Source organism: Saccopteryx bilineata, chromosome 3 (genome assembly GCF_036850765.1).
Source record: "Saccopteryx bilineata isolate mSacBil1 chromosome 3, mSacBil1_pri_phased_curated, whole genome shotgun sequence".
NCBI lineage: Eukaryota > Metazoa > Chordata > Mammalia > Chiroptera > Emballonuridae > Saccopteryx > Saccopteryx bilineata.
Genome location: NC_089492.1, coordinates 102,983,063 through 102,998,689, shown reverse-complemented (window position 1 = coordinate 102,998,689; position 15,627 = coordinate 102,983,063). Strand labels below are relative to the sequence as shown.

At 42.0% G+C, this 15,627-nt stretch overlaps 2 protein-coding genes across 3 annotated transcripts in view; one reads left to right on the top strand and one right to left on the bottom strand.

Moving 5' to 3' along the window:
* PIGF (phosphatidylinositol glycan anchor biosynthesis class F) overlaps positions 1–12,943 on the top strand; it is a 32,522-nt gene extending 19,579 nt beyond the window's left edge. Inside the window, exon 6 of the mRNA XM_066267048.1 lies at positions 12,622–12,943. Within this exon, the coding sequence (XP_066123145.1) occupies positions 12,622–12,735 (114 nt within the window). The 3' untranslated portion in view covers positions 12,736–12,943. The remainder of the gene's footprint in view (positions 1–12,621) is intronic.
* The window catches only part of RHOQ (ras homolog family member Q), a 41,937-nt gene continuing 36,059 nt past the window's right edge, over positions 9,750–15,627 (bottom strand). For both annotated transcript variants that reach the window (XM_066267051.1, XM_066267049.1), the window contains one exon: positions 9,750–13,301. In XM_066267051.1, coding sequence (XP_066123148.1) covers positions 13,146–13,301 — 156 coding nt within the window. In that variant the 3' untranslated portion in view covers positions 9,750–13,145. The remainder of the gene's footprint in view (positions 13,302–15,627) is intronic.

Sequence of the window (15,627 nt, the reverse complement as noted above, 5' to 3'; positions counted from 1 at the left end):
GGAGTTGTGTATATGGGTGTAGGAGCATCTGGTTGCCCGTGACTCGAGAAACCTTGTGGATGCGGCCCTGAAAGAATCTAAGAAAAAGAGGAGCAAACGTGAGTAATATGCTGATAATTAGAAGAGGACCTAGGGTAGGGGCAACTCAGGTGAGGATGGGTAACTGCCACCAGGAGTTAAGTGGGTTGTAGGAAGAGAGGTCCTTGCAGTTTCTCTTGCAGACAGTTGAGGACATTGATGTTTTCTTCCACCAGGCCAGTCTCATTGCTCCCTGTTTTAACTCACTCTGGTGGCAGGTTCCTGGTGGGAGGGACAGGAGTAACAAGAGGATCTGCAGGGCCCAACCTTTTGGTGAGCCGGAGATGGGTGGGGCCCAGTGGTTCCGACTGCCAGTGGTCCTGTATGGGGGCAAGCTTGAGGCGAGAGACATGATACCAAGGTGTTTGCCCTAGGAGCTTGGCTGCGGTAGGAGTAGTCAGTATTACCGTACGGGGTCCTGTCCACCTGGGGTGTAGGGAGCCAGGCTGGAGCTCCCTCAGAAGAACCCTGTCTCCTGGCTGGAGGGGGACCGCTGGGTGTGCTTCATCTAGACGCCCTATGGGAGGAAGGGTCTGGTCTGTGTGTTCCCAGAGAAGATGGCAGAGTAAGGATAGAAAGGGGAGGTACGTGGCAAGAGGAGCCAGGTTAATAGGTAAGTTGTGATTGATTAGGAATGGTCTACTGTGAACCAGCTCAAAGGGGCTGAGTCCAGTGAGGTTTTGCAGGGTTGCTGTGATTCTTGTGAGTGCCGGGGGAGGAGGTTTGGCCAGGAGAGTCTGGTCTTGATGGAAAGTTTGGTTAGCTGACCCTTCAGGATGCCATTAGCCCTCTCCACCTTACCCGACGATTGAGGGTGATAGGGTATATGGATCTTCCAGGTAATGTTGAGAGAGGTGGCAACCTGCTGGACTATTTGGGCAGTGAAGGCCGGGCTGTTGTCTGACTGGATGGTAGTCGGCACTCCAGATTGCGGGATGATACGTTCAACGAGAATGGAGGCAATGGTGTCTGCTGTTTCTCGAGAGGTGGGAAAGGCTTCTATCCACCTTGAAAAGGTGTCAACAAAAGTTAGGAGATAGCGGAGTTTTTTGTGAGGGGGCATGTGAATGAAATCGATTTACCAATCTTGGCCTGGTAAGTGCCCCCTCAGTTGATGAGTAGGGAAGCGGGGGTGAAGACCCCCTTGCACAGAGGTTTTGGAACAGGTTGTTCATGCTGTGTGTACCTTTTCAATAGTCTGCTGTAGGCCTGGGAAGAAAAAGAGTGGTTGCAAGAACCAATAGAAAGCTTTTGGCCCTATGTGTAAGGAACAGTGGATATCAGAAAGGAGTTTCAGCCTGTCCTTTTGGTAGGGCAATTCTATCTCTGAGAAATATCCATCCCTGGTTGCACACGTCTCCACCCTTTCTGAGGAGGGTCTGTTCTTCCTCAGGAGTGTAGGAAGGTTTCAAGGAGGTGGAGAGAAACATGAGAGGAGATGGGGAGGCTCCCAGGGTGAGGTTTCGAGCTGTCGCGTCGGCCCGAGCATTTCCTAAGGCCACTGGGTCCTGAGAGGTTTGATGGCCCCTACAGTGTACCATGGCCACCTCAGCAGGAAGCTGTAATGCCTGCAAAAGTTTAGAAATGAGGGTAGCATTGATTATGGGGGAGCCCTTGGTAGTGAGGAAGCCCCTTTCCTTCCAGAGGGCAGACTGGCTGTGGGTGTTAAGAAAAGCATATGTAGAGTCAGTATATGTGGTTACGCGTTTTCCCTGGGCCAGAGTGAGTGCCCGCGTGAGGGCAATCAGTTCTGCCTTCTGGGAGGTGGTGCCCTCTGGCAGCTGTTGTGCTTCTAGGGTGGAGGAGGTGGTGACCACTGAATAGGCCGCCTGTCATTGTCTGTCAGGTCCCTGTACAGAGCTCCCATCTACAAAGAGTATTAGATCTGGATCTTTTAAAGGATAATCTGATAATCCATCTCTGGGTCTGTTGAGGAAATCTGTTAGCTCTATACAAGAGTGGGTGGGTTCTGGAAGTGTCGTTGGAGCTGGCAATAGAGTGGCTGGGTTGAGTCAGGGAGAGGGCAAAAGAGTGACTGAAGGGTTTTCGCTGAACAAGAGATGAAATTCTTGTAAGCAGGAAGGACCTAATAGAGAGAGAGAGACATAGTGAAAGGAGGTCGTGAGTCGGTGGGAGAAGACAGTGATGGGTTGAGAAAGGGTGAGCTTAATAGCCTCCTTGGTGCATTCAGCTGCCGCGCCCAGTGCCCAGAGGCAGGGCTGCCAGCCATTGACAGTGGTGTCTAATTGTTTAGAGAGATATGCCATGGGGCGGTATGTAGGCCCCATAGGTTGAGTCAGTACTCCAGTTGCATTACAATGCTTTTCATCAGTGAAAAGGTGGAAGGGGCATCTGGAGTCAGGTAAAGCAAGAGGGGGAGAGGAGATGAGGGTGTCTCGAGGGTAGAGAAAGCCCTTTTAATGGCTTTGGGGGATATGAGAGGTCCCAGTGGGAGTCTCTTTTGCAGCCTCTTAGAGGGGTTTGGCTAAGAGAGCAAAATTGGACTCCAGTGTCTAAAGAAGCCTATTAGACTGAGGAAAGAAAGGATTTGATCTGCGGTGGTAGGTGGTTGGAGATTGTGGAGGGTCTCAGTTCGATCTAGAGTCAGACCTCAGGTGGTGGGGGTTAAGGCGATGCCCAGATAGACTACGGACTGAGAGTGAAGTTGAGCCTTAGTAGAGGAGACAAGATACCCCTTCACGGTGAGGAAGTTAAGAAGGGTGGCGCTGTGTTTCCTTGAGGCGGACAGGGAGGGGCTGCAGAGGAGTAGGTCACCTACATACTGCAAGAGGATTCTTGTCTTGATCGCATGCAGCTAGATCCTGAGCTAGCGCCTTTCCAAACACGTGTGAGCTGTCTCTGAACCCCTGGGGCAGGATGGTCCACGTAAGCTGCTGGGCTGCATTAGTGTCCAGGACAGTCCAAATAAAGGCAAACAGAAAGTAAGAGTCAAGGTGTAGAGGAATGGTAAAGAAGGCATTCTTGAGGTCTAGGACTGTGAAGTGAGTGGTGTCTGAGGGAATGTGTGACAGTAATGTGTAGAGATTAGGGACTACTGGATGGAGGGGAACTACTGCCTTGTTGATTAGGCGTTAAGTCTTGTACGAGGTGATAAGCCCTGGAAGGTTTCATGGGGATGAGTAAGCCTTGGTTCAAGAGGCAGGTAATTATTGGTTTAAGACCCTGGCGGTGACTTGCTGAAATAGGGAATTGGGGTCTAGATGGGAATTGGGAGGGATTCTTCAAGCAGATGTGCACAGGTGGGTGGTGGGTCGCTACCACTGGGGTCGAGGCGTCCCAAATTTGGGGGTTGACAACGTCTGGTGTGATCGGGTTAGGGTGATCTGTAGTAGTGGGAGAGCCTTCAGTAAGGAGTGGTAGAAGTAAGTGGGAAGATGTCAGCTGGATAGTGGCTCTGAGACTGTGTAGAAGTCCCAATCCAGGAGGGGTACAGGGCATGAGGGCATAACTAAGAAGGAGTGCGAAAAGGGGATTCCATCCAAACTGCATGTCAGGAGTGGCGTGCGAAGAGGAAAAGGGGTCCCATCAACTCCCATAACCAAGACCTGTGAGGGAACTAGAGGTCCAGAGTGTGATGGCAAAACAGAGAAGGCAGCTCCCGTGTTCACAAGAAATGAGATGGACGTACCCGCTACCTGCAGCATTACTCTGGGCTCGGCGAGGGTGATGGGGTCTTCGAGTCCAGGCCACGTCAGCCGTCCATGAGACCGAGAAGTTCGAGCGATGGGCCTGCCTGGCTGGCCTGGCCTCCCATTTGGGTGGCTTATCCTCCGCATGGGGACACCAAGAAAGAGCCTGTTACCCGAAGGGGGCAATCACTGTGCCAGTGACCGGGCTGATTGCAGTCAGGGCAGGGCTTAGTGGGCGGCCTCGGGCAGGGCACTGCCAAGCCCAGTGACCCTCTTTGCCACATTTAAAGCAAGCTCCTGAGGGGGTTCCTCTTTGCAGCCTGGACTTGGGTCGGGCACCTCCTGTGCCTTGCCCCTGTTGATCTGCCAGCCTCAGGGCTGGACAAGAGCCTGGGTTTGGAGTGTTACCTTCTGCTGCATGTGGGCCTGGCGAGCAGCTTCGGCCTTTTCCTCTCAACCATTAAAAACTTTAAATGCCATATTCATCAGGTCTCGGATAGGGGTTTGGGGGCTGAGAATAAGAGGAGGGGGGCTCCTGGGGAGCCTGGCACCCAGATCTGGCCGGAAACGCTGGAGCCAGAGGCAGGATAGGGCCAGGCCTTCCTGCAAGAAGACTAGGGCTGGGCTGTGGGGTCAGGAGCCCTGCAAACCCGGGTGGGTGCCAATGGCTGGCGGAGGGTGGCCTGACGGGGAAGGGGCTTAAGAACACAGTGGAGAAGAGAGGGGCTTCTGGCCAGCGGGGGAGGGGGCTTCCTGGAGGGAAGAGGTCCGCCAGAGGGACCAGAGAGGAGTCCCGAGAGAGAGGGTTTAGCTGAAGTTACTCTGGCTAAAAGGACCTATGCCATAGAGCAGGCGGCACAGAGATTAGGACGGGAGCGCAAATACTAGAAGCCCTGAATGTAAGGGATCTCCAACCATTTCCTAGTTCTCTGGCAATAGTTCTGTAATTCCGTGAGGGTGTTAAAGTCGAAAGTCCCTTCAGGAGGCCACCTGGTCGGGTTATCCAGTGGGTACTGTGGCCAGGCCACAGTGAAGAAGATCAGTGTCTTCTTCTTTAGAGAGGGATCTATGTTTGAGAGTTTCCGGATAAGGCACCCTAGGGGTGTTTTTGAGTCAGGTTTAGATTCCTGTGCCCCCATGGCTTCCCTCAGCCTTGGGGAGATCAGAGATGAGAACTGGCATCCTGTAACTCAATCTCTGGCCACCAGTCAGGCAGAGTGGATGTGTCCGGGACGTCCCCACAGGCACTCACACACTCAGAAGGGGTAGGAGGTCCCTGACGCAGCTGTGATTACGGACAGGGAGTCTCGGAGTCAGAAAGAACTGAGGGGAGGCTGAAGGCAGGGGACTTACCACACCATGTGCCAAAGTGGGTGGGAGGTCGGAGGTTCCTGGTCTTCCTTGGAAGGGAAGGGGAGAGGAGCGGCCTTTGTGGACTCAAGCTCCTCCTGGGTTTTGGGACCAGATGTAAGGTATTTTACGCCAAGGAAGAAAGAAGGATGTAGCCACCAAGTGTGGACAAGCAAAAGCTTTATTTAAAGCACTCCCGGGCGAGGTTCACTGGTCCGCAAGACAGGGACCAGGGAAGTCGCACATCTTCTTGGGGTGGGGGGGGCAATTTATAGCATTGGTAGGGTGGTGGTGGGTGGCAAAATTTCATTGGCTGACAGTTGTTCTTTTTCAAAATGCTCCTGGGCCGTTTCTTTTGGCGGTCATGGGTGTGTGTGGTTCCTCATGTGACCGTCCCCCATTGCTGACCGACATTACAATACTTAATTGACAGCAAATGGTTTTGGATTTAAAAGGTGGATTCCTAAGGTATCATGTTGCTAGTGTTAGGACTTTCAACATGAGAGAGAACAGTGCTGGCCAGAATAACTCATTTGCATAATCTTGGCAAGAACCATTTAGCATTATTTTGACTAGAAGTTCCAGACTGCAGACTACACATCACACCACAAATAGCTCTTCCCAAATAAGTACTGTTAGGCATAGGAGAGTGGTAGAGTATGCAAAGATCAGCAGACATTTACAACTAGAAAACTGTGTCCAAATGAGTATATTATCTGTGCATATACTCTTACATCAGACAATGGCATTTGCTTTAAGAACATCTGGAAAAACATATTACTTACAACCAAATTCAGAGGAAAATATAAATGGTGATTTAAAACTAGAAGTCTCAGCAGGTTTTGAAAGATAAATTGTGATGCAAATGCAAATTTGTGATAAACACAACAAACAAAACCATTAAAAAGGAGCTTGTGAGAAATAGTAGAACTGGCTGCCTGGGTTTAATCTTCCTTTTTTATCTGAAGGAGCTAGTAATTCTAATGGCTGTTGAATTGTTCTGAGTGTTCTAGATCAGAGAGGTCAATTTCCTTATCTGTGATGGCATATAACTCTCCAAAAATTACAATTATATTGCAACACATTTTTATGGATTTATTAAAATATATCCCAAATAATCTTAGTTTGTACCTTAACTGCTTGGATTATAATAGAGCCCCAATAAATAGTTATGAATGAATGGAGTAATTCATATTGAGACTCTTAATAATGATACAAATACCTAACAGTAGTTCATTTAGAACTATTTTCTGTACTTATGCTTTTTAAAATTATGGAAAAAAAAAAGTCCTGGCCGGTTGGCTCAGTCTTAGAGCATCAGCCCAGCATGTGGAAGACCCGGGTTCGATTTCCGGTCAGAGCACACAGAAGTGACAATCTGCTTCTCCACCCCTCCTCTCCCGCAGCTATGACTTGAATGGTTTGAGCAAAGTTGGCTCTGGGCGCTCCACAGCCTCACCTCAGTTGCTGAGCAATGGAGCAGTGGTCCAGATGGGCAGAGCATTGCTGGGTAGGGGCTTGTTGGGTGGATCCTGGTCAGGGTGCATGTGGGAGTCTGTCTTTGCCTCCCTGCCTCTCACTTAATAAAAAAAAAATTGTATTACAAGGACAAGGTAATACTGTAGTTCTTACAGCAAGGTATAATATTGCTTATGAACAATTTTATTTGTTCTAAACTGCTGAGTCTAATCATTACCTAACAGTATCAGTTACCTAAGAAATACATTAGTGATCATATAAGTTTAACTTTTTTCAACTTAGAACATGTAATACACAAAATTATACCAATGCATGGTACTTTACAGCTTTCACGACAATTTAAAAATACTCTTTCACTTAATACAGTAGCTCCGTGTTTTAAGTACAAGAGGTGCTATTATTCCTGTTCTGCCCATTGGAAACTGAGGCTCACATGGCCCATAAGTGGCTGACCTGGCCCTGCAAACTCAGATCTTTCTCACTCCACTGTCCCTTGCTTCTTCCCAGAAAAGCAAAGTAAAGCTCCTAAGTAAAATATGAAGTATTTTTTAAAGCAGCCTAATGTTTTTGTGTAATTATTTTAAAACTTTGTTGAGTATTTTTAACTAATTTCAATAAATCATAATTATCCAATAAATACCTGATTATCATTTTAGTAAGTCTGCAGGAGCTTATACACAGCCATAGTCAGTGACATACCAAACTAAGTTATGTAAAGTATTAAAACATGTGACTATCATTTTAATGACATTAAAATCTTAAAAATCTATTTGCACTTAATACATACTAAAGGGACCTACATAATACTGTGCATATTATAATTAAGCAAAATGTATTTAAACTGTTTACTCTCAAATCACAGAACAACAAACAAATGCCATCTACATCATTGAACATGACCCTTAAAATGAGGAAACCAAAAATATAAAGGGTCATCGTATTTCTTTGGCCAACAGAGCAGTTAATAAAAATACTTGTCAGAGTGATGGGATTTCTAACTAGGAGTCCTTAGTTGGGCTTCAGAGATCTGTGAATCCCTGAAAGTAGATGCACTTTATATATATAATATATGGATCATGTTTGACAAGGAGACGTAAATTTTGTTAGATGTAGTTTTTAAAAATTATTTTCCAAGTACTTAAAATTTGGGCAGGAATTTTTAATTTTTTTAAATAGGAGCAGCTTTAGAAATCTTAGCTGTAGAGATTTGAAGAATGATGGTTTTCTATACTGTGGTAACTTTGCAGGGTAGGGCAAAAGTAGGTTTACAGTTCTGAGTACATGAAAGTTTATCCTTTTATTTTGTCTAAGATTTTGTTTATTGATTTTATGGGGTGGGGGGGGGGAGCAAGAAATATCAGCCCATAGTTACTTTAACTTTAATTGTTAATTGATTTCTTGTCATATGTGCCTTGACCAGGCAAGCCCAGGTTTCCAAACCAGTGACCTCAGCATTTCAGATCAACACTTTATCCACTGCACCACCACAGGCCAGGCTCTTGTATTATTATTTAATTACTGTAAAGTTTTTCTTATGAACTACTGTGAACCTACTTTTGCCCCACTCTGTATGTACTGATTTGGGACATGAACTAAAAGATATCAAGTGTAGCTCACATATATCAGTCACTTGTACTGTGTATCAGATACTATTACAGGTATGGTTGGAAGTTCTGCATAGTGTGTTATCTCATTTAATTATTACAGCAACCCCAGGAGGTGAGTTTTATGATGATCCTCACTTTCCAGATGAGAAACCAAAGTGCAGAAAAGTAACTTGCCCAGATCACATATTTAACAAATGGCAGAGCTGATTCATTCAGTCTAATACAAAAATCAGTGTTCTTCATCTCTATTCTGCTCTACTCAGAACATGCTTTGAAAAACACTACATAGATATATTAATATGTTTTCCTTTCCTAGAATGTAAGCAGAGTTCTATAATAATGCTCAGTCAGAAGAGAGCAGTGTGGTCTTTGGGTGGAAATAAGCTTGTATAATTTTGAAATGCCGTTCAACCAGACACAGTATCAACTTGAGAGAGAAAACACAGTTAAAACTATTATTTATTAAAGAGTCTTTTTAGCTTATTGGGATGAAATTGTTTTATTTCTGAGAAATAATTTATTTCCGGATACCCTGTACCCAGAACCTATAATATTAGGCCCTTGTTAATGCTGATTGTTTTAGCACTGGCCTTTCTTAAGTGATGAAAAATATAAGGTGTGTCATTTGATATAGAGAAAGGATAATAGTACGCTAAGCAAGATACTTTCTTCACGATATAGCTGTTCATTTTTTCAAATGTTTTTCTTTTTAACAGTAACTTTAATAATTTTACCTACTTGCATTGTATTATGTTTTGTTATGCAATGGGTTTTTTACTCTATTTCATGACTTGAAAATTTTTTTAATTTATAAAAAATTGGATAAAAAGAGGACCATCATTTTGGTGGCAAAGACTTATGATGAATGACTTCCTTTACGTAAATGTCTATGAGTATTCTATTTCCTTAAACAAAACAAGATAATTATATATAGCCATCTCAGATTATTATAATTGGAGAAATGTTTGTAACAATGCAGTTGAATTGTCTATTTAATAGAAGATACCATGTGTTGGTTTTAACCCTTTTAGACATGAAGAATGTTAAATAGAAACATCTGTGTGTTAAACAAGTAATTTTAAATATAAACTTCAAGATCTAATTATGAATACATGATGAAGCTAGGATTGTTTGACAAGTCTATGAATTCTGTTGCTCGAGTATAGGTTTAAAGTTTTTGAAACAATTATAGGAAGGTTAGTAAATTTTTTAAGGAAAAATTATTAGTGGGCACTCCTCCAACTACTTTTTAAAAATTTCTAATATTTTTTAAAGACTTTATTCAATTTTCAGAGGGTGGGGGAGAGAGAGAGAAAGAGAGAGAGAACGGGGAGGAGCAGGAAGCATCAACTCCCATATGTGTCTTGATCAGGCAAGCCCAGGGTTTCGAACCAGTGACCTCAGTGTTCCAAGTCGACGCTTTATCCCACTGCGCCACCACAGGTCAGGTTCAGCTACTCCTTTTGCCATTCCCTATCTTGGTATACAAAAATCAAGGAAGTTACCCTATATAAAGAAATTCTCTTAAAATAAAAATGACTGTAACAAGACTCAAGAAAGCCTGATCCATCACTAGGAAACAATCTTCAAAGCCAGTCCAACATTTTAATTTGCTGACAGCATAGATTTCTTGAAACATTTAATAATAGCAAGTATTCCAAGAAGCCTTAACCCCTCATTAGACAACATTTTTAAACCGATATTTACTTCATTTTTGGCATTCCACTGGAGGTGAAGTACAGTAGCTTTTAAAGAATGTGTGTGAATATATGTATGTGTTTAGAAACACAGGGCCACACTGAAATTACAAAATAATTAAAGTAGAATTTAGTAACCCAAATTGGATTTTGACTGGGATTCCCAAGGAATTATTCTCCCTACTCATGGACAGTGTGCTTTTTAACAAAGTGCAGATGTTTACACTTGGCCGATGATGAGTAATGAGAAACAGAGGAAAGAGTATATTATCCCAAATGTTTCCACAGGGTGTTAAATAAAACTAAGGTAAGAAGTTCAGTGCTTTACATAGACAGTAAACTATGCATGATATTTTATTTGTAACCCCATGTATTAAGATGGAACACTGTTAAAGTAACAATCACTTTAAAAAGCAACAACCAACAAACCAGTACTTAATTTGGTACTTAAGAATAATTAAAAATCAAATGGAAGTAATGTCTAAAGTAAGATAATTCACAATAAAAACCATAATTCAGGCTCTACTTATTGGAAATACGATAATTCAAAATGGGCTAACCTAAAATATACCTTGAGAGATAGAATGAGGGTATAAGTTAGCCAAGTGTTAAATGAGATTTCAGGAAGCCTCTAAAATTACTTTTAATAACTTCAGAGCTGATTATATATAAAAAATGTTAACTATAAGTTTAAGTTCATTCATACCCTTATTAGAAGCAGTATATTTCCACTCACTAGCAAAATTCATGTCAGTATTTTTGAAGTATTGTATTTCACTATTTTCAACTAGTTGTCCCAGTGATTAGTGTGAATTTCTGTTGAGCCTTTAATGAAGATGTTTTCCTGAAAATAAGGCAATTTTCTACAATCTGCATATGAATAGAAAACAAATCTTTGGTTTTTGAAGTGGCAGAAAGGATTTTGCAAAAAGAAATACATACTAGAGAACCACAGCAATGAAGAGGCTCTTAATAAGCAATGGGAAACTCCAAACCCCATCAAGGTCAATAGAGTACCTAAGGCACCTCAGGTTCAGACGACACACTCATCTTTGTTTAGCATTCTAACAATCTGTGCACAGGATTTGTACCATCGTAAGAATGTAAAGCTGAGAAGGTAATGTCCAACCATGATTATTGTGAAAAATAAAAAAATCCTAAGAACTAAAAAATGGAGTGATATTGGAGATCTTCTGTTCTATCTTCCATATTCAGAGATGAAGAAACTGAGGCCCATTCATGAAACAGGAGTTACCAGAGCTGTGTTTCCAGATTCCTAGTCCATTTCTCTTAGAGGACAAATTCCCGAGTTTAACTTTCATTGGCTAGTAAAACCAAGTGTGAAGTTTCAGAGATAAGAATTTGAGAAAAAATAAATTCCCATCAAATCCCCAAAGACAAGTTGGAAATGTGCAATACTTTACTGTCTTAATTCCTTTATACCATGAGTTGGACAACTTAGCTAATATACCAACTGATTTATACAGTTTCTTTCAATTCTATCTAAAAATAGCAGACCAAAATTAAATGAGAGCATTACGTAAGATTCCATTTGAGCATACATAATAAGGCCATGGCACTTAATGTGAACTACCACTTCTTGGGATAAAGAAGGCATCCGTTGTCCAGTTCAGAGAGAAAGCTCCTGACTAGTTATCCAGTAGACGCTCTACTCTTCAATGGGGAAGGTGATGCTTATGTTTTAAAAAATGTTTACAAAGCTCACATACAAGATAGTCCATCCTAGATTTGTGACTGATGTATTTAAGGCTGTCATTTTCAAGTATAAAAGTTTAGTGTTCCATTACCCAATCTGTGCAATAGACATAGCTGTATGCTCAAGTCATGGAAATTAACAGATCACTAAAGATATAAAATCATAATTTAGGCAACAGCAAGTTTAAATGTAGAAAAGGCTGGGGAAAATGTATAGATTAGATTATGCTTCTCTGCACTGCACTGGTTTGTCCACACTGAAACTTTGTCTAACACTATTTATTGCATGGCATTTGGAATAGGCAGATCCACAGCAGACCAAACAGAGCCTTTCACCTAGGGACCAACTTGCACTGCCTGTGGACTGATTAAATCAATATTATTTACTTCTGGCTTGGTGTAATATTGTGAAATGTAATATGGCTGCAAAAAAATGGGTATCTGGAAGCCAGTATTTTGTTTAACCTTACGCTCTAGTTGTTTGACGTAAGTTGTAGTTCTGTAACTTCTGCTATGGTTCCAGTATTTGTATCTGAAAGGTGACATCAGTTTTATAATGGAAGCAATTGTTTTGTTATAAATTCCAGGTAACATGCTTGAATTCTAGGTCTTTTCTCTTTAACACAACTTAAAAGTTTCTTGTGATTTGGTCATCATACATACTTCTCATTTCTTTTGATATACAAGCCAATGTGGAAATTCAAAAACAAATTATCAACTTCAGAGAGCTAAATTGAGTCCAAGATTATGGCAAAGTCTGACCCAAAATTTTAATTTGTAATTTTAGCATGTCTCTCATGCAGTTTGGGGAGCATCAAACTAAATCTACAGTCGCAGGAGCCTTGTTACAGTTGAATGCACACTAATAAGACATGTACATTTTTAGTGTTCATGATAAATGCAGTTATGATCTTATTACACTTTTGGCATTCTTTAAGAAAGCACATTAAGCTTTAATATAGAAATATTTAGTTTACACTTAACTTGTGCTCAAGTAATAATAAAACATTTGTTCTCTTTTGATCTCATACATTCTCTCCTCAGGTATGGCCCATCTCCTGTACGCTTGGAGCGACCTTTGGCTACGTGGCTGGCCTTGTTATTTCACCACTCTGGATATACTGGAATAGAAAGCAACTTACATATAAGAACAATTAATTGGAACAAAGGAAGAAGTTGTTTTTTTTTGTTTTGTTTCTTTGTGCAGATTCCATAAAGACTGTGCAGAAATGTATATGGTCTCAGCCGGGCAGTTCCATTTACAGCACTGTTTTTTATGTAGTTACATGATGTGATTGTAGCTTTTTAAACTATGAAACCCCTGAGAGATTGTACCTTCTAGTTGAAATAAAGTATTTATAATAGATTGTGGCTTCAGATGCTGTCTGCTGCTTCTTGGACCTTTAAAAACATTCTAATGAACTTTATAGAATTTGAGGACAGGGTTGTTTTCTTCTTTCAAGTTTTAAACTGCTGCAGTGTTTATAAGAGGTCTAGGTATAGCTGTAGCATTTCGTATGCTTTTTTAGAGAGAAATGAACAGTTTCCTTGGCCACTGAAGATATTTCTCACGTAATCAAACAACAGTTTATACATCTTGATCCTATTCTTTTTTTTACTGTGTGTTTCTTTGGAGTTAAAATGGCTATGATAGCCTCATCAAAAACAGTCTTCAATCCCTTCTGGGTTAAAGCTGAACATTCCACATAGCAGCATGCTCCTATCTGGGAGGGAGAAAAAAAAAAATCACAAATACATAAAACCTTTTTTACACAATTGATATGACACAAAGACACCATTATAAGGAACATTATAAAATACAGCTATGCAAAAAGAATGAAATTATCATAATACCCAGAGACATCTGTTAAATTACTAGTATATACCCTTCCAGATTTTCTTTTTTAAGTTCTTTCATCAGATATTTACTGGGTACCTACTATATGCCAGGTACTGCTTCAGGTGCTGAGTATGTCAATGAACAACTGAGCAAAGTCCCTGCTGTGTGATGCATGCATTTGCCTAAGTTCTGGGGGGACAAAGGAGGAACGGTGGTACATGTTCTGGAGGAAAAGAAAGAAGAGTGAGGAAGATGGGTATAGCAGCGACGGTGGCGCTGGTCAGGGAAAGCACTATAGGTAAAGTCTGAGCAGTGAGGGATACCTAGAGGAAGAATCTCTGGGCGGACAGATCCCAGGGGCAAAGACCCAGACGCAGGCTTGCTTGGAGTGTTCTGTAAAGAAGCCACAATGGCAGGAGAGAGTGAGTGGGCAGAATGGTAAGAGATGAGGTCAGTGAGGTGGTCTTGAGCACACTAAAGACTTTGGCTTCTACTCTTAAGAGGAGACCTATTCATTCATTCATTGAAAATGTACTGAGCGCTTTTATTTGTCAAATGAGAGAATAGAGGCAGGAACAAAAGCAAGTCTCTATTCATGAAACTTAGGGAGAAGACCATAAACTAATAAGAACTAGAGGTAGACTGTCAGAGGGTAATGTGTGGTCTGCAGTAAAATGGATAAATGAAATAGGTAAGGATTGGGGACAAGATCAGGTAAGGTCTCATTGACAAAGCGATTATTTGAGCAGAGATCCTAAAGGAATGAAAGGACGAATAATGTTCCAGAAGGAAGAGCATTTCAGGCAGAGAGAGTAGCAAAAGTTCAGAGCCCTGAGGTAGAAGACTTTGGGGAACAGCAAGGCCATGTGCCTGGAGGCCACGTGCCTGAGTGAGGCAGAGAGGTAGCAGCAGCCACACTGAGGACTGGCCTCGACTCTGCACAAGCTGGGAGCTGCTGGAGGCCTCTGAGCAGAGCAGTGACCTGATGGGGTTTATATTTTATTAATAAAAAACTCATTCAGGATGTTGTGTTGAGCACAGGTTAACACGGGGCACAGGCAGAAGCAGAAAGATGGGTTAGAAACTGTCCCAGTAATCCAGGCCAGAGATGGAGGCATCTGGGCCTGACTGAAAGAGGAGGGAATGGTGCAGGGCATTTCGATTCTGGCTAGATTATCAAGGTCGAGCAGTATGTTTTGCTACAGGGTTGCTTTCTCATCTAAGAAGAGCAAGGTCAAGGGTGACTTCAAGGTTTCTGACCTGAGTAACTGGGAGGACAGGCTTGGAGGATAAAATTAGGAATTGTTTTCATCATGATAATTTTGAGATGCTCAGCCACCAAGATAGACTTGTCAAGTGAATGGATGGACAACCAAGCCTAGAGTTTAGGGAAGAGGTCCAGGCTGGAGACAGGAATTTGGGGATCTACTGTCCAAACCCCGAGACTGCTAAAAGCTTACCCAGACCAAGAGAAAGATGTCCAAGAAGCTGAGTGTTATCCCTGGGCCCTCCATCATTCAGAGAAAGGGACATGAAGAGACAGAGGAAAGGCCAACAAGAGGGCAGAAAAACCAAAGAGGATATTCAAGGAAGCCACATAAAAGTATTTCATGAAGGAAATACTGTGCCAAATGCTGCTGAGAGGCCTAAAATTGGGATCCTATTGTTTTGCAACCACTTTTTTCTTAAACTACATAATAAATTTGAACACCTCAATGGCTACACTAGTATACATTTTTAATAGATGGCAGGGTTTTTTTTATTTTTCGCCTTTATAAACAATGCAGCAGCTTTGTAGCTATCTCTTTAAGCACATCTAAATAATTTTCTTGGGATAAATTCCTGCATACAGAATTGATGATCAAGTGTGCATAACTTGAAGGCTTTTGTGTATTATCAAGACTGCTTTTACTCAACAACCAACATTATATAATAAAATGCCCATTTCCTTGCAACCCTGGAAAAGGGGTTATTATAATTCATTTCTTTTCTTTTATTTTTTTGCCAACTTTATGGGTAGAAATTGAACTTACATTTGACTGTTAAGGAGTTTAAACATTTTCTATCTTCAATGGCAATATGTATTTTTTGGTGAATTTTATATTGATGTTGTTAGCCCAGTTTTCTACTGGGGATATGTCTTTTTCTGATTAATTCATATGCAAAAGGTTCCTGTGTACTAAGGATATTAACCCATTACTCTAATTGAT